This window comes from Sesamum indicum, linkage group LG3 (assembly GCF_000512975.1).
Source record: "Sesamum indicum cultivar Zhongzhi No. 13 linkage group LG3, S_indicum_v1.0, whole genome shotgun sequence".
NCBI classification, from domain to species: Eukaryota; Viridiplantae; Streptophyta; class Magnoliopsida; order Lamiales; family Pedaliaceae; genus Sesamum; species Sesamum indicum.
Window position 1 is genome coordinate 6,136,586 of NC_026147.1, and position 17,850 is coordinate 6,154,435.

General features: G+C 38.3%; 4 protein-coding genes across 6 annotated transcripts in view; 2 read left to right on the top strand and 2 right to left on the bottom strand.

Annotated features, from left to right (window-relative positions):
- LOC105157377 (beta-galactosidase 10) overlaps positions 1-590 on the bottom strand; it is a gene marked incomplete in the record, with an annotated part of 8,637 nt that extends 8,047 nt beyond the window's left edge. Inside the window, 3 exon segments of the mRNA XM_020692734.1 lie at positions 8-21; positions 124-219; positions 309-590. Of these exon segments, the coding sequence (XP_020548393.1) occupies positions 8-21; positions 124-219; positions 309-509 (311 nt within the window).
- LOC105157378 (UPF0426 protein At1g28150, chloroplastic) lies at positions 1,601-4,126 on the bottom strand. The gene is made up of 3 exons (XM_011073789.2): positions 3,985-4,126; positions 3,752-3,901; positions 1,601-1,919 (listed from the first exon to the last, which is right to left on the bottom strand). Exons 1-3 carry the CDS (start codon positions 4,009-4,011, stop codon positions 1,734-1,736), a joined length of 363 nt encoding a protein of 120 aa, XP_011072091.1. The 5' UTR covers positions 4,012-4,126; the 3' UTR covers positions 1,601-1,733.
- On the top strand, positions 6,458-10,226 carry LOC105157379 (abietadienol/abietadienal oxidase). Of its 3 annotated transcripts, XM_011073790.2 has the most exons (10): positions 6,462-6,862; positions 7,088-7,412; positions 7,491-7,640; positions 7,772-8,011; positions 8,130-8,210; positions 8,372-8,450; positions 8,554-8,675; positions 8,780-8,907; positions 8,986-9,738; positions 9,825-10,226. In XM_011073790.2, the coding sequence occupies exons 1-9, from the start codon at positions 6,642-6,644 to the stop codon at positions 9,098-9,100; spliced, it is 1,461 nt and encodes a 486-aa protein (XP_011072092.1). In that variant the 5' UTR covers positions 6,462-6,641; the 3' UTR covers positions 9,101-9,738; positions 9,825-10,226. The 3 variants fall into 3 exon arrangements, with proteins under 3 accessions (XP_020548064.1, XP_020548065.1, XP_011072092.1); XM_020692405.1 differs by having other exon boundaries at positions 6,458-6,862; positions 7,088-7,640; XM_020692406.1 differs by having other exon boundaries at positions 6,458-6,862; positions 7,088-7,640; positions 8,986-10,226.
- Positions 9,711-11,828, top strand: LOC110011704. Its single transcript, XM_020692480.1, has 4 exons — positions 9,711-9,728; positions 9,825-9,922; positions 10,039-10,138; positions 10,225-11,828. Exons 1-4 carry the CDS (start codon positions 9,711-9,713, stop codon positions 10,828-10,830), a joined length of 822 nt encoding a protein of 273 aa, XP_020548139.1. The 3' UTR covers positions 10,831-11,828.

Consider the following 17,850-nt stretch of genomic DNA (forward strand, 5'->3'; position numbering starts at 1 on the left):
AAACCTGCCTCCAAAGTAGTACTATTATTTAATAAGAAAGGATGTGGAAGGAGAAGTAAAAGTTAGATAATATTAATTAGAGAGAAGGAAGAGAAAAGAGTAGAGGGAAGTGAAGAGAGGGACATTGTCAGGGGAGAGTTCGTGGCCATTCCAAAAGACATAAGTCTCAATGACATCGACGCCTCCTTGCTTTGCTAATTGTACGAGGCCCGGCCACATCTGTACGTAAACATTGAAAAGTAATGAGTAGGCCAGATGTAAATGAGGTATGAATGGGGTGAAGGGTGGAGGAGTAAAAAGAGACTGACGGCGGGGACGCTGCGAGGGTAGTGAATGGCGGCGGAAATGAGAAGCTTGCGGTGGCCGTCGATGATGAGGGAGCGAGTGTCGTAGCTGACATTGTAAGCAGCAGATGAGAAAGGGGCGAAGAGTGAGAGCAGAAGGAGGAGAAAGAGTGAGAGCAGAAGCATAGAAGAAGAAGAAGAAGAAGAAGAAGAAGAGAAAGGCATTGGGATATGGCGGGGCGGCAGGTATGCGTGTGCTCTGGGCTTTAGCTTCTACTTCAATGCACTCAATCCCCATATTATACACACACATATAAGTATATATAATAATAATAATAGTGTCTTCTGTGGTACAGTAATTTTTTGAGCACTTTTAAGGTTTCAGTTAATTACTTGTAATAATATAGTACTCACAGTTGATGATTTAATGATATGATGTATATATATATATATATATATGCATACACGCATACGCATATGCATATGTCCACCCACCCCCTCCCCTATTTATTGCTGAATTTCCTCATTCCTACTTTACTTACGTTTTTTTGTTATTGTTTATTTATCTGAAATCCATTTGAAAGTTTTACTACGAAACATTATAATAATAGTAGGATGGATGAAGAGAGAAGGAGAATTGTGTTGAAAATGGTTTAGAGGAAACTTAAAATAGTGTAAACTCATGTGATGTTATAGATTAGGTGGTTGGATGGTTTGCAGGGCAGTGCCGCCATACCACACCAATATACATTTATGTTAAGAAGGGTGGGTAAGTTTAAAAGAGATAATTCTGATGTTAAGAATTGAAGATAGAAGAAAGGAAAAATGGGATTGAGTTAAAAAGGGAGATAGAATACAGCTCAGCTTGATCTGGGACTGGGGACTACTGCCATACTGTCTATCGTCTACTCTACTGAGATTACTGCACAGTACACGACTAATCAATCACTCACTACTACTGGAGGCTCTGTCGGTGACTTCCATCATCTGTCACGCTCACGCACACCCCCTTCACGTTTACGCGCACCCCAATTTCAGTTTGCCTTATATTATCATTCTTTCATTTATCCACATCCCTCCACAAATTGTAACATACATATATATGCTATCAAGTGTCGTGTAATCCAACTTTAGAAATGCTCCATCCATACAAAATATCCCAAGTTTGGTACCAAAATGTGAGATTGATTGTGTAGAGCATGCAAGCAGGCAGGCAGGTGTGATGAGAGAATGAGCATTGAGCAATGGCAACACCGCCTCTCCCATGTGCACCTACCCAATAACCCTCCCGATGACGACCCCACTATAAAAAAACATTTAATAAATGCATTCACGTTTTCTGGTTTTCTCTTCAATATGTATTCATTAGTCAGTATGCCATATATCATAATAATAATAAAAAAAGTATCTTCTTTTCACTATTTCCAGCAATACCATACATCATATCATTCATTCTATCTCTATCTCTTGTGGCCTTTCTTCTTCTTCTTCTTCTCCAGCATCCCTCTTTCTAATTTCTTCTGCCGTCATCCCTGAGGCTTCAACTGTTCTGCTCACCCACTCCTTCAAAGGCTCTTCATTTAAATCAAGCCGTAGAAGTCCTGCAAACATCCCTCCCACGAATGCCACTGGCTCCTAACACACATATATATATATATGTATATATTTATATGCATTAAATATTTGCCACAATCTCGAACAGAAAACCCATGACTCCCCATTTATTCAATTTGAGAATGATCAATTATGAGATGTAGAGAATACTGATATGAGAAGGACACTCTTTATCACGATTAAAACTGACTGGCAGCAGAAAATTCCACGTTATTTTTATGCTCTCCACTTACACAAAAATATACCAAAAACCATAAAAGAATTTAGATTTCCAAACTCTCCGCAACATCACAGATATGGCCACGTATCCACAGATAAAATTCTGCTTAATAAAGTGGCAACTTTGGAAAGCACCAGAAAGTTTGTGAACAATGAATCATGAGATGAAAACCTTTGTCCACATGATGTAGCCAATTCAACAATAATACTATATGAAAGTGGTTTATCATTTGCAAGAACACCATCCCCTTACTATCAACGACTCTGCATGGTTGGAACCACAATGAATTTAAGTTATGTTGAACTTGAATCGATGGATTTGAAACTAAGGATTTCAAATTCACTTGATGGATTATTGAATGCTGCAAAGTATTTCAAATTCACCAACTCCATTCTGAACTATATTTTGTCACATGGCGATGAATTTCAAATCCATTTAATATGAAATCATTTTGAAATCCTTCGTCCAAATCATTCCATACAAACATAACCTTAGATAGCTGAAAATTCTTAAGCAGCAAATCATGATAGTATATCCTGTCATTCTCAAATAACTGAAGTTCTTAAAGACATAAGCAGCATATCACAACAGTATATTCTACCATTCTCTTTTCACACAATTAATTTATATGCTCCTATTCCCAGTTTTGATCTTAAGACCACTTCAAACACCTTTGAAATAGTCTTGCACAAATAGAGCACGTAATCAAGTATATCCAGAGATTGGTGATTCACATCACTGCAAGCATCCACAGCCTAATTACTGTGATCAACTATCCCAGACTTTTATACTGAAAACTGATTATAGTTCGATCTAAGGAGATCAAAGAATAGTAACTAGTGCATTAATAAACAAAAATCCATATCAGGCAACTCTGTTAAGAACTCCTAAGGGCAATATGTTAAAGGAGTGATAATGTCGGGCAAAGGTCAGGTCCTATGACATGGTTCTCCAAGCGGGTTCTCCATTCACCCATAGAAAGCAAGGGGTGGTGGAGAAGGGCCAAAAGGAATACCAATTTTGATTAGCAAGTCGTTCCAGAATAACTTTCTAGCTTTTTCTGAAGTTAGATTATGTTGGGTAGACTCCAAACCCAGAAGACCGTTTCATTCCCCTTCTCATGTACAGTAGGAAAAGAGAATGGAGTCTGCAATACCCAACTATATATAATTCTTTTCTTGCTTGGTTGTCTATGAAAAAGACTAAAGGAAAGCATCCGTGACTGCATTGCTGGTGCGTATTTTGTTGGGGATGGGCACAAGTCCCAGAGGACACAAGCTTTCCCTCATCTTCATATGAGGATAATATGTTTCTCAAAGAACCACATGGAACGGCAGTGAGTTGAGAGGAAGTCTATGTTCCTCATCCCAACATTAGCTTCAGAAGCTGGAATTTCATATCCAAGCGAATAAATAGAATGAATATAGGAAGTTGAGGTAGGGCAGATACTTGAACCAAGAGTGAGATTAATTAGATGAATATATATATATAAAATAACAAGAAACGAAACCAGAATTCATACTTGACATCAGAAGAATTGAAGTGTAAACTAGACGTAGAAAAGAAATACCAAAACATGCAACAGCAGAAGAAAAGTGACAGAAATAAATAAATAGTAGATTGATAGGTATACCTTGAGAGCCTCCTTGAGAATGGGTTGTTGGGTGAGATTGGGAAGAAAAGCCCTAACCTCAGACCCACGAATCGAATGAGCCTTAAAGGAATAAGGAGAGGAGATGAAGAGGTGGTTCGGTGGCAGAGCAGCCTTCCAACTGCAGTGTGACTGAGTAGCAGAAAAGAGCAGAGATAAATACGATGAAGGGATGGAGGATAGTTGGGGAGGGAATGAAGTAGATAGAAACTCACGGAGACTGCCGGAAATTTCAGAGCCATCGCTATCTCTATCCCTTCCCTTGTGGAAGAAAATGGAATACGGCCAGCGGCTTCCCCTCTCCCCTGAACTGAGCCTCAAGTCTGCAGACTTCCCCCATCTCCAGTTTCATCTTCATCAAATACTATTTAGAAGTCGCTGTTTACATGTTTAACGACTTTGACTCCAAATATTTTTGCACTCATCGTATCTTTACTTTCTTTCAGTTTTCAATTTAATTTTATGGGAAAAAAAAAGAAAAATAATAGAGAAAGAGAGAGAAGATACAAGATGCTGAATTTCTTATATCAAATTATATTACATCTTTTATTTAATTTTATATACACACGACGATTATAGAGAAATGACATCTTATATTTTATTTAGAATAAAAATTTTGTTTAATTTAATATACACACGATGCCTATAGAGAGATGACGTTATATTTTATTTAGAATAAAAAATTTATGGACGTAGAGTAGAGCGTGTATGTTAAATAAAATGGAAAATAGAATAGTATGTGTGAGCCCTAATTTTGTTGTATCTGAAAATCAAAACACAAGAAAATTATCATAAATAAAAATATGTATTTGATAGGTAAAAGTTAGCACAATCTCTTTAATCCTCTAATTCTTCTTTTCGAGAATGTAAGTGAAAAATTTGAAGTAAAATCTTCTTGTGCATTTCCTTTTTAACTTGGTTTGAATTTCTACGACGTTAATCCAAGATTTTCGCCAGTAATCCTGAATTAAGCAATATAGTCTTGACTTTGATTTAAGGATTTAGAAGTAAATTTGCCAGTTGAATCTTTTTTAGAATATATTTGAATATATATAACGTTAATTCGAGGGCTTATCGCCTGTAATCCCAAATTAAATGCTATACTTGTTGTGTTGCTTCGAAGAATGACTCGATCTCCGCCTTGAGCATTTTGAATATTCTTGAACCTGAAGAACTTCGTAGAGAGAATTATTTGTACTCCTTCGCTTGAGTCTTTGTTCTCTAGCTCTATATGTTTTAAATGAACTCCAGGAACCCCTTTATATAGGTGCTAAAGAGGTGTAGTTGTGACGTAGTTGAACACCTTTTATATTATCCCTTTATAATTTAATTTAAAGAGATAAATACATCAAATATTTGTCAAGACATGATTGATTAATTAGTATTACAATTTTGAAAAAAAAGATAAATATCAAATTATTATCTTGATATGATTGGAGAGTACATGCACTTGCTTCACGTGGCAACGTTTGATTGGTTAGAATATTTGATTGTGAATTGGTCAGAATACTTCATTTTGACATTTGTTGGTCATTAATTTGATGACAAAATATATATTAAAATGCTATTTATATTTGTAAATAAAAAAGAAAATATTACTAATAATGAATATATTATTTTATACTTGTTATGAGTGAATTGGGTATGAAATTTGAGTTGTGTGGGGGTATGTATTTTTGTAATTAATAAGATTGAGGATGGGGATGATGTTTGGAGAGTGGAGTTGGTTATGAACTCCTCACCAATATTGGTAGGAGTGAGAGTGTTTGAGAGGTACATAAGAAGAGGAGAAATAGTAGTGAGTAAAAAAGGGTGGAGAGTGTGGATGAATAGTTAAGTATGTATGACCAATACCAATAACACCAATAATACCAATAGCAATAGCAGCATTGACATGATTGCTTGATTGGAGGATTGATTGTCAAATCCTCGAGCTCTAAAAAATTTGGAATTTGACTGCAATTAATGGCAGTGAAGTCCGGAGGGTGAAAACTACAGTATACTATTATTATTATTCCATCTTGAGAAGTGGGTACAAATATAATCATAAACAAATTCCAAGTCAAATCTTCATATTCATCATTCATGTGGAACTCAGACAACACCACCACCATCCAAATCCAATTCCTTTTGTTTTGTCTTTTGCATTACCAATCAAAGATGCTATGCAAATGGCTAATGCTCTTGGTAGCTTCCTTCACAATTTTGGCAACTGTATCCTCAACATCATCACACATTCATACACACAATATGACACTTGATGCATATCTTGATTCTGCTTTGTTATTATGTTAATGCCTCCATCCATCTCTGTTTCTTACCCCTATGTATGTATACTTACATTTCAAGTCAGAATTTTGGAGTCTGTTCTGTTGTAAAAATGAATGACATGTAAACTAGACATGATTGGAAAGAATTTGTTATTATGCGGCAGAGATGTAGGAAGAGGAGCAGCCCTACCCCCTTCCTTGCATTATAAAAATTATATATGCTTTGAGTAAAGGTGTAACTGAAGAGGGGTATCACAACTAACACAAAATAACTATATATCCATCTTATCACATCTATTACACACACATATATATATAAAGTCGAAACTCCAAGTTGCAAGGTTGAAAATAAACACCTCCTCTATAAATATATGTGTATGTGAAGATGAATTTTTAATATGTACATTGGAATAACTTGCGCTGCTACACATTCCAGACGTGGTGTGACAGATTGTGAGTCAACGAAGCCTGTTTGTTTCCCAATTACTCCACTCTTTTGTTATTTTAGCCAACCCCATTCATACTTCTTCTCCTGCAGCTTTTTGTAATTTGTTTCTTCCTCTCTCTGTCTTGAGCCTTCTCTACTGCATACATATAGAAGAATGACAGAAAATCTTGGCACAGCATGCCCGTATATTATCATCTCGCTGTTGCTTATTCTGTTTCTCGCCAACTTTTTTCATCATAAGACGAAGAAAAATTCAGCAACAACTAAGTTACCTCCTGGAAGAAGAGGGTGGCCTATAGTTGGTGATAGCATCAGCTGGTATAATGCTGTTGCGAGTCCTCATCCCCCGAGTTTTGTTGAGCAACAAGTTGAAAGGTAGGGGGTGATATGAGTCTTCACATCCATCTATATGTATGCATTTCATACTTGTTGATCAAAGGCATGCCTCATTTATGATGAGCATGGATGTCTCATCTTTCACATATACAACCTCATCATTTGATCGCCCGACCAGTGACTGATTTTAGTAAGTTAGAGAAAGACTTTCCTTCCTTCCACCTGGTGACTGTAATGTCGTAATCTGATTCTGGTGATCCACAGGTTTGGCAAGATATTCTCATGCAGTCTGTTTGGTAAATGGGCAGTTGTATCGGCCGACCCAGCATTCAACCGATTTGTGATGCAAAATGAAGGGAAACTATTCCAGTCCAGCTACCCAAAATCTTTCAGAGATTTGGTGGGTAAAAATGGGGTCATCACCGCACAGGGAAACCAGCAAAGAAAACTTCACTCCATTGCTTCCAATATGATGCGGCTGGAGAAGCTCAAGTTTCATTTCTTGCAGGACATACAGAATGTTATGAAAAAGATGATCACCCATCTCCATGACAATCAAGTTGTTCTTCTCCAAGATGTTTGTAGGAAGGTGGGCTTCCATTCAACCCTTGATTTTTTTACTAAATTCACACTTATGTCGTCTGAATATATTGATATATCCCTTCAGGTAGCAATTAATTTGATGGTCAATCAACTCCTCGGAGTCTCTTCTGAATCGGAAGTGAATGAGATAGCTCAGTTGTTTTCTGATTTTGCTGACGGTTGTCTTTCGGTTCCCATCAACTTACCAGGCTTCGCCTATCACAAAGCAATGAAGGTCACAAACTTTTGGATTTCCAGCTTCTTTTCATTCTTTAAACAATAGGCTATAAAACTTGTTCGCTTTCTTTCTCAATTATAAAAAAACAAACAGGTAAGGGTTTCACATGTTCTGATAATGCTCAACAGGCACGCGAGAGTATAATAAGCAAGATCAACAGGACAATGGAGATTCATCGACGCAAATCATCTGCAGCAGTCGGTAATGGTGTCCTGGGAAGGCTACTAGAGGAAGAGAGCTTACCTGATGATGTTGTTGCTGACTTTATTATTAACCTTCTCTTTGCTGGAAATGAGACTACAGCCAAAACCATGCTCTTTGCTGTTTATTTCCTCACACAATGTCCAAGAGCAATGAAGCAATTGCTGGTATACTGCTGCAAAGATAAATTCTTTTGAATTCTGTAGGAGACGAATCATCCAAAGCACGACTTTTGAACACTAACTCACTCCGAACCTCTTGATTCAAACTCTATCTTAAGTACAGGATGAACAGCAGAGCCTAAGAAGGGAAAGCGGGGAGATGCTAAGTTGGCAAGACTATAAAGCTATGCCTTTCACTCAATGCGTGAGCCCTCTTTCTTCTCTCTAACCAAATGCATATATGTATGTATGATGAAAACTAGTTTCAAGTATGAAAAGATTAGTTATGCAAAGTCATTTTTATGTACAAGAACAGCTACAACTTAATTGAGCAAACTCATAATTGACAATGGTTGAATCCAACAGGTAATTGATGAGACTCTACGACTAGGTGGGATTGCAATTTGGTTGATGAGAGAAGCCAAAGAAGACGTGGAATACCGAGGTAATTGATTGATGTATGATGAGAATATTACGACAAAGTGCGAAAAGCAACAACTAACTAGTATTGTAGTTGCATGAGTCTTACAGTTTGATTTGAAATGCAGATTATATAATTCCGAAAGGAAGCTTTGTGGTACCATTTCTTTCAGCAGTGCATCTAAGTGAAAGTGTGTATGAGGATGCTCTGAGTTTCAACCCCTGGAGATGGTTGAAACAGGAGAATCAGGTTAGCCACATCCCTCCACTCCAAATAGTTGACAGAATGCATGCTTGAAGTTGCAACTGCTGACAAGTGCTGTTGCGTTTCTTGTATTACAAAACATGAAAAAGGAGAAGAGAAATTGGAGGAGCAGTCCATATTTTGCACCGTTCGGGGGTGGGGGTCGGTTTTGTCCGGGGGCAGAGTTAGCTCGCCTTCAGATTGGGCTCTTCCTTCATTACTTCCTCACCACGTTCAGGTCAGATTTCCTACTCTATTTATTCATATATAGTCCGGAAAACTAAACAAGATATGAGAAATGATGGTGATGGTGTAGGTGGAGGCAGGTGAAGGAGGACCAGATGTCTTTCTTTCCATCAGCTCGATTGGTGAATGGCTTTCAGATACAAATCACCAAACTCTGCAATCATTCCCTCACCCATATCAATTGAAGATATACAGATTGTTGTTTGTGCTGTGCTGTGCTGTGTGTCTGTCTGTGTGCCATCATGCTTGCTGCTCTTTCAATTAGAATTCCAACTGCAAATATATATATATATATATACATACACAAAATGTTGGGGATGTACGCTGTGTCAACTATTTACAACCAAACCCATTATTACGATAATCAACTTTATTCCTCTTTTTGCTACAGACATATTGGAACTTTGTGTAAGCAAGTAATAATTTAAGACAATCAATTTATGGAATATCTAAATCTATATATCTGCAGATATATGTAACCAAATTCAGAATCAATTTCAAATTTTTAATCAGTCAGCAGATTCCATCTCAAGCAAATCAAATTCAAGTTGAGCACAGTTCAAGATTGAATCATTCATAGTCCTCCACCAATCAGGTTTAGGAGACGCAGAATCGAAATCCCCAAGAAAGACCTCAAAACAGAGAATTAATTCGGAGGACAGGGAGATGAGGATTGGATTGTGACTCCGGAGCCATTCATCACTGCCACCAGTAGTTGAAGCACAAGTACTCCACAAAACAAATATACTCGGAGAAGCAATACAAAGAGTGGGAAACAAACATCATGTGGAAAAGATGAATTACTGCTGCCAAGTTATTTTCTGTATGTAGCACGTACTATGCAATGAGTTAATAAACAACATTGGCTGCACAATTACATGTCTTTTTGTTGAAGTTCATGCCTTGCAGCTGCAGCTACCTGTACCTGAGAGTGAAACAGAAGCTTCAACTCCAGTGACCATGGCTTATGTGTTTGCAGAGTCTTCAGTTGCTTTCATTGACGCAGGGTAGCAGATGACTCATTTATTCTGTATTCTATTGGACCAAGTCATGTCATGTGTGGCGAGTTAGTTAGAGTCAGTTGGCTTCTACATCTCGTACTTAAACACGGTTACCTCCATAGCTGCGGTAACAACAGAATTTTACACAAGCTTAATACAATTTTCATGGCTTCCTCTGCGTACTTCTTCCTCCCCATTTCTCACTCTGATACTTTCTACATGGTATCAGAACTTTTCTTGTGAAGGTCTCTGCATACTGAGGTGTTTTGTTTTGGTTGATTTCCTCGATATGGCGAATCAAAATGCAGCTGCAAGTACTAGTCAAGGAACTGTTGGTGGAACGAACCAACAGGAGAAGGATGCTCTCTACATTCATCCTTCAGAGAATTCTAGCCTCGTATTGTCATCTTCTCCATTCGATGGAACAAACTTCCTTGCATGGAGCCGGTGCGGTTTATGTGTCCCTCGGCACCAAGATGAAACTTGGTTTTATTGACGGAACATTCCCTAGACCGGCGATCGGATCGCCAAATTTTGAGCAGTGGAGACATGTGGTTTTTATGCTCACGTCTTTGATTTGGAACTCAATTTCTAGAGATTTGGTAGAGGCGTTTATGTATGTTGCTTCGCGAGAGCTATGGCTTGAAAGTCAAGGTAGATATGGCTGTAGCAATGATCCAATGCTTTACAGAATACAGCGAGAGATCTCTTCAATCTCTCAGAACGAGCTTTCACTTACAGAGAATGTAACAAAGGTTAAAAAACATTGCAATGGACTGGTTTGTTTGGCACCTACTCCCAAGTACACTTGTGGTGGATGCACTTGTGGAATTAACAAGGCTATTGCAGATCGCGATGAATCCACACAATTAATGCAGTTTCTCATAGGACTTCAAGAGAGTTTTGACAGCTAAAGAAGTCAGATCCTTATGTAGGATCCACTTCCAGACATTGAGCGAGCCTTTTCTATGATATTCGCAGTGGAGAACAGAGGCCAGTCCAAGTTGATTTGGCTGATTCACCCTAATCATTTAGCCTATCAGCTCAGCCTTAAGGATAATAAGAAAGATGCTGCAGACAGATTCATACAAAGGAAGAAGACTTATCGGGATAAACGAGGTCTAGTATGTTCTCACTATCACAAATTTGGGCATTCTCACGAGTCCAGTTTTCAAATACATGGAGTACCAGAGTGGTACAAATCTTTAAGTGACAAGAAGAAGAAAAGAGCAAATAGTAGGAGTTTTTCTGCAGTTGTAGATGGAAAAGATATTGGTGTAGCCGCTATATCTACACCACATGTGGTTGATTTCATGACAGAACTGATGAAATTCATGAAAAGGAGCAACATACCCAGTGATCCAGTCACTGATTTTGCAGACTACTTGCAATATGATGAAGAGTTTGCACGTGATACAGCTAAATTTTCTAAGATTGACTTATGTTCTTGGATTATTGACGCTGGGGGTACGAATCATATATGTGCGTATCTTACTCTTTTCCAATCATACACTAAACCTTTCATCCACAATTTATTCACTTGCCAGATGGAACTAAAACCTCAATTTTATATGCTGGTACTCTCCAACTCAATGACTTCAACTCTTAAACCCTGTGCCTTTCATACCTACATTTTCAGTCAACCTATTGTCTGTAAGCCAGCTTTGTAACAACACTTCATATTCCTTTCATCTCTCAACACACTTGTTTTTTGCAGGACCAGGATACTAAGCAGAACCTGGTTAAGGGATGTCTTTTCAAGAAACTATATGCTTTAGGCAGAAAGTTGTTAAATCTTGTTCTCCAATATCTGTAAATTTATAGCATACTTCCTGTTCTATTTCTTATCATTGTAATAAGTAGGCTTGGCATACTAGATTGGGCTATCCTTCATTACAAGCAATAAAACAAATCCCAGCTTTGCATTCTTTGAACTTCACCGATGAATTTTCTTGTGATATATGTCATAAGGCTAAACAAACAAGGGTTCCTTTCCCTCTTAGTAAATCAAACTCCAGCCATTTGATAAAATACATGTAGACTTATGGGGGCCATACAAAACATACGCTATCTCAGGCTGCAAGTATGTCCTAACCATTCTTGATGATTTCAGTCGTTCTTCGTGGACCTACCTATTAAACACAAATCTCGAGTTCCTACCGTTTACAGTCCTTTTGCACTATAGTTTCAGCTCAGTTTCACAAAAATATCAAAGTTGTTAATATATCTATGGCCCATGACCCAAATACGTATTGGTAGGCCCATATGCACGACCCACTTGCACCTCGGCCCACTCGGATGGCCCTCGCCCGACCCGGTCCATGACTCTCCAACCCGACCCAGGTTCCTACACTTATAACCCACCTATCTCTAAACCTAATTAGTTTTTCCCCCTCTCTTCTTGGGCCGCTGCCAAAACCTCTCTCCCTCTCCCGATTATGGAAATGTACTCCTTCCTTGTCCACCACCGATAATGGTGGTGGCTTTCCTTAGCCAACTCAATGGCTTAAGGAAAGCCACCCCTTAAACCCGCTGTCTCAACGGCTCTCGGATTCTCCTTTATATTCTGAGGTAACCCACTTGCAAAGAGGGAGAGAAACCGAGCAACTTCTGTGATACCCTCTTAGTGTTTGATAAAAGTTCTGAGTGAACTTTGTGAGTGTGTGTGCTGGTTTCTGTTGAGTTCGGACTTAGTGATTCGATCACTCTTCGTGAGGAGCAACCGTGGGCCGAAGGTTTATGTGGGTGCGGTGCCTGGTGACCGTGACCCTTTTCTGACTGAATCTGGCTTGTTCCTGAGCCACCTTCAAATATTATGGTTTTATTTCTCCTTCTCATCATCTCCGCATTTTTCCTTTTGATTACTGTAATCTAAGTCTGTAATATTTTACAGAGTTTTGTACTCCAAACAAGTGTAATAGTTGATTAGGGCTTATTGGTGATTAAGTATACCACTCGGGTTTTGTACCCTACAGTGGTATCAGAGCACTGTTCTGATCCTCTCCACGCCGTGGTGGTGGTAACTCGCTTAAACCCCTCCTCTATTTACTGTTTTTATTTTTCAGCACTATATACCTGTTTTGTTAACCGAGGTGCTTATCCCCCTAACTACCCTCCTGGCCGGACCCCTGAGGTCGTCGAGTATCTGGACTGGGCGTTAGGCTGGAAAGGCCTTGGTCCTGCTTATATCTCTTGTCTTTGTGATTCTTGAGATTTACTGTGATATCTGTTATATCCTGCTCTTGTCATCTTTCGGTTTCAATATCTTGATCTGTGATTGATATCTTGATCTGTGATTATCGAAATCTGTGACTATCTTGATCTGTTATTCTTATATCTGTGACTTTATCTTGACCTGTGATAATCTGAGAACATTGACTGTCTGATATCGTGATTGGCTGATTAGTTTTTTATCAAGTTTCGATATATACTGATCCTGTGTGAATTTTCTTCTTTGATCACTATTTTCTAAAGGTTTTTTTGCTTAAAAATCAAAACCTCTGCTTCAAATTACTTTCAAAATGGCCGGATATAGTTTACAACCCTTTGACGGGAAAACTGATTTTTCTATCTGGCAACAGAAAATGAAAGGCATTTTAATACAACAAAAGGTTTTTAAAGCAATTGACGGAAAATACACTGAAAATGTTTCCGAAGAAAAACAATTGGAAAATGATGAGTTTGCCTACTCATCCATTATTTTAAATCTTTCCGATAATGTTCTTAGAAAAGTGGGAAAACAAAAAACCTCTAAAGAGCTTTGGAGAAAATTGGAGGATTTATATACTGAAACATCTTTACCCAGTAAGCTTTTTCTCTTAGAAAAGTTTTTTCGTTATAAATTGGATCTTTCCAAAAATATTGATGAAAACCTTGATGAGTTTACCAAGTTGATACAAGACATCAAACTTACTGGTGATGAAAACATTGATGATTACACTCCTATTATGCTCTTGAATGCAATTCCTGAATCATATTCTGACGTGAAAGCCGCCATTAAGTATGGTAGAGATAGCATCAACCTTGACACTGTGGTTAATGGTCTTAAGAGCAAAGAAATGGACCTAAAAATTGCTAGACCTAGTCAGAATAATCATGAGGTAAATCTTGCTAGAAGTAGGCCCAACTTCAGGAACAATGGCTTTAAAAACAGAGGTAGAAGTCACAGCAGGGGTAAAAGTAGAAACAGCCATAGTAAATCCAGATCTAGAGATTACACGTATAAGGATGATAAAACAAAGGAAAGACGTTGTTATAACTGTGGCATTAAGGGTCATTACATCAAAGATTGCAGAAAACCCAAACGTGACAATAGGGATAGAAACTTTGATGATCAAGAGAAGGTGAATAATGTCTCTGATGAAAATGGTGAAGTCTTTATGGTTTATGAAGCTAATTCTGTGCACTTTGTGAACAAATTTGAATGGCTTATTGACTCTGGTTGTACTTTCCATATGAGCCCTGTCAAAGAAGTTTTCTCAAACTTTCATTATGAAAAATCTGGTTTTGTCTCTATGGCAAACGAAAAGAAATGTGAAATTTTGGGTCTTGGTGACATCTCTTTAAATTTCAAAGAAGGTTATAGGTTAACCCTGAAAAATGTGAGATATGTTCCTGATTTGAGTCACAACTTGATATCTTGTGCTGCCTTAGAAGAGGATGGTCTAGAAGGTAGATGGGGCAAAGGCCTCATGAAAATCATGAAAGGCTCTCTTATTGTGTTTAAAGCTGAAAAGAAACGAAATCTCTATCTATGTTCTGTTACCTATGACTCTTTGACTGCCTCTGTGAATGAATGTGATATGACTGCATTATGGCATAAACGACTAGGGCATATGAGTCTGAAAGGTCTTGGTTTTTTGAAAAAGGATGGAATTTTGAATGACAAAATTGAAAACTTGGATTTCTGTGATGATTGTGTTTTAGAAAAACACCATAAAGTACATTTTCCAACTCCATCTCAATCACTCCCTTCCATGTCTTCATGCATCTTAGATTACGTACATGCCGATGTTTGGGGTCCATCTAGTGTGCCTACGCATGGGGGTAACCGTTACTTCTTGTCCATCATTGATAATTACTCTAGGAAGGTGTTTGTCTTTCTTATGAAACACAAGTCCGAAGTTTTTGAGAAATTTACAAAATGGAAATCTCTTGTTGAAAATCAAACTGGAAAGAAAGTGAAAACCCTTCGGACTGATAATGGCCTTGAATTCTGCAATAAAGATTTTTCAAATCTCTGTGACTAATTTGGTATAATGAGGCATAAAACAAACCCCTATACCCTACAACAGAACGGTGTAGCTGAACGTATGAATCGAACCTTGCTTGATAAAGTAAGATGCATGCTTATTAGTTCTGGATTGCCTAAATCTTTCTGGGGTGAAGCTATACTTACTGCTGCTCATTTGATAAACTTATCCCCATCTGTGCCGTTATCTGGTAAAACTCCTGATTTTGTGTGGAATGGTAGAAAACCTGATATCTCTTACCTGCGAATTTTTGGATGCTCTGCGTTTGTTCACCAAAACTTAGACAAACTTGAACCTAGATCTGTCAAGTGTGTTTTTATTGGTTATCCTGAGGGGACAAAAGGGTATAGACTTTGGGTTCGTAGTCAACCGGGCTTTAAAGTACTTATAAGTAGGGACGTCACTTTTAACGAGAATGAGTTCCCTTGCCTTAATAATACTCAACTTAGAGGAAAAGAACCTACTCTCAATAAGGTGAAAAATCAAATAGGGGATAACCAAGAGGGGGAAGGGAATAATGAAAATATAGCTGAACAAACGACTGAAAATGAGGAAGTAACCACTGATAATGAAACCACAGCTACAGAAAACCCCCTAAATGACTACCAACTCACTAGAGATCGAGTTAGAAGAGAAACTAGGATACCTACCAAACAATGTTGAGGAAGCTATGAAATCAGAAAAATGGCTTAGTGCCATGAAAGAAGAGATGAGCTCATTAAAACAAAACAATACATGGACACTAGTTCCTAGGCCCAAGAACTCCTCCGCAGTTGATTGCAAATGGCTTTTTAAGATCAAACAAGAAAACCCCATTAAGTATAAAGCTAGATTGGTAGCAAAAGGGTTTACTAAAAAAGAAGGCATAGATTATAATGAGATATTTTCACCCGTTGTGAAGTACACCACTGTTCGTATTATTCTTGCACTCACTGCACACTACAATTGGAATCTGAAACAAATGGATGTTAAAACTGCATTCCTACACGGTGATTTAGATGAGCATATTTACATGAATCAACCTATTGGCTTTATTGACAAAATCAAATCTGATTATGTGTGCCTTCTCAATAAATCTCTGTATGGCTTAAAGCAATCCCCTAGACAATGGAACAAGAAAATTTGATTCCTTCATGCTTTCACTAGATTTTAAAAGGAGCCATTATGATCATTGTCTATACTTCAAGCATGTTGATAGTACACCTATTTTTCTTGTTCTATATGTGGATGACATGCTCATTGCTAGTCCTAGCCTGCATCTCATAAATAATCTGCAAACTGATTTACACAAAACTTTTAAAATGAAAGACTTAGGTGATGCAAAACGGATCCTTGGCATGAACATTGTTAGATATAAGTCCTTTATCCTGCTAAACCAAAAGTCATATATTCTATCTATTTTAAAAAGGTTTTCAATGGAAAAATCCAAGCCTACCTCTGTGCCTCTTGCTGCCCACTTTCAACTTAGTAAAAATCAGAGCCCTCATACTGATATTGAAAAAGCTAAAATGGAAAAAGTTCCTTATTCTAATGTGATAGGATCCATCATGTTTCTCATGGTTTGTACGAGACCTGACATTGCATACGCTATTAGTTGCTTAAGTAGATACATGTCAAATCCCGGCCCTCCTCATTGGGAGGCCCTAAAATGGCTTTCGAAATATCTGCATGGCTCTGAAAACATAGGCATACGTTTTTCAAAAAGGGGTGAAAACACTCAACTTGTTGGTTTTGTTGATTCCAATTATGCAAATGATAGGGATAGCAGAAAATCCACTACATCTTATATCTTTTATTTTGTGGTTCTTGCATAAGTTGGAAATCCCAACTGCAACACATAGTTGCACTCTCCACCACAGAGGCAGAATACATTGCTACAACGGAAGCATTCAAAGAGGCGATATGGTTAGATGGTCTCATAAAGGAAATTGGCTTCTCCAATAACAAACTCACGGTATACTCTGATAGCCAATCCTCAATACAGTTGTGTAAGAATCCCGTGTTTCATGATCGGACAAAGCACATAGATGTGAGGTATCACTTTATTCGAGATATCGTCAGTAAAGAGGTAATAAAATTGGAGAAAATTAAATTCGAGGACAATCCTGCAGATATGGGTACCAAAAGTCTTCCTCTTGAAAAATTTCATACATGTCTGAAAATTCTGCATCTATTCCCTGACTAACATGAACTTCCGAGTCTTTTCACTGCAGGTACATCCACGGAGAACTTCTTATGGCAATGATGAAACAAACAGATTCAGCATTATAACTCCACGACCACTTCCCTTTATTGGGTCTTGGTCCAAGGTGGAGATTGTTAATATATCTATGGCCCATGACCCAAATACGTATTGGTAGGCCCATATGCATGACCTACTTGCACCTCGGCCCACTCGGATGGCCCTCGCCCGACCCGGTCCATGACTCTCCAACCCGACCCAGGTTCCTACACTTATAACCCACCTATCTCTAAACCTAATCAGTTTTTCCCCCTCTCTTCTTGCGCCGCTGCCAAAACCTCTCTCCCTCTCCCGATTATGGAAATGTACTCCTTCCTTGTCCACCACCGATAGTGGTGGTGGCTTTCCTTAGCCAACTCAATGGCTTAAGGAAAGCCACCCCTTAAACCCCCTGTCTCAACGGCTCTCGGATTCTCCTTTATATTCTGAGGTAACCCACT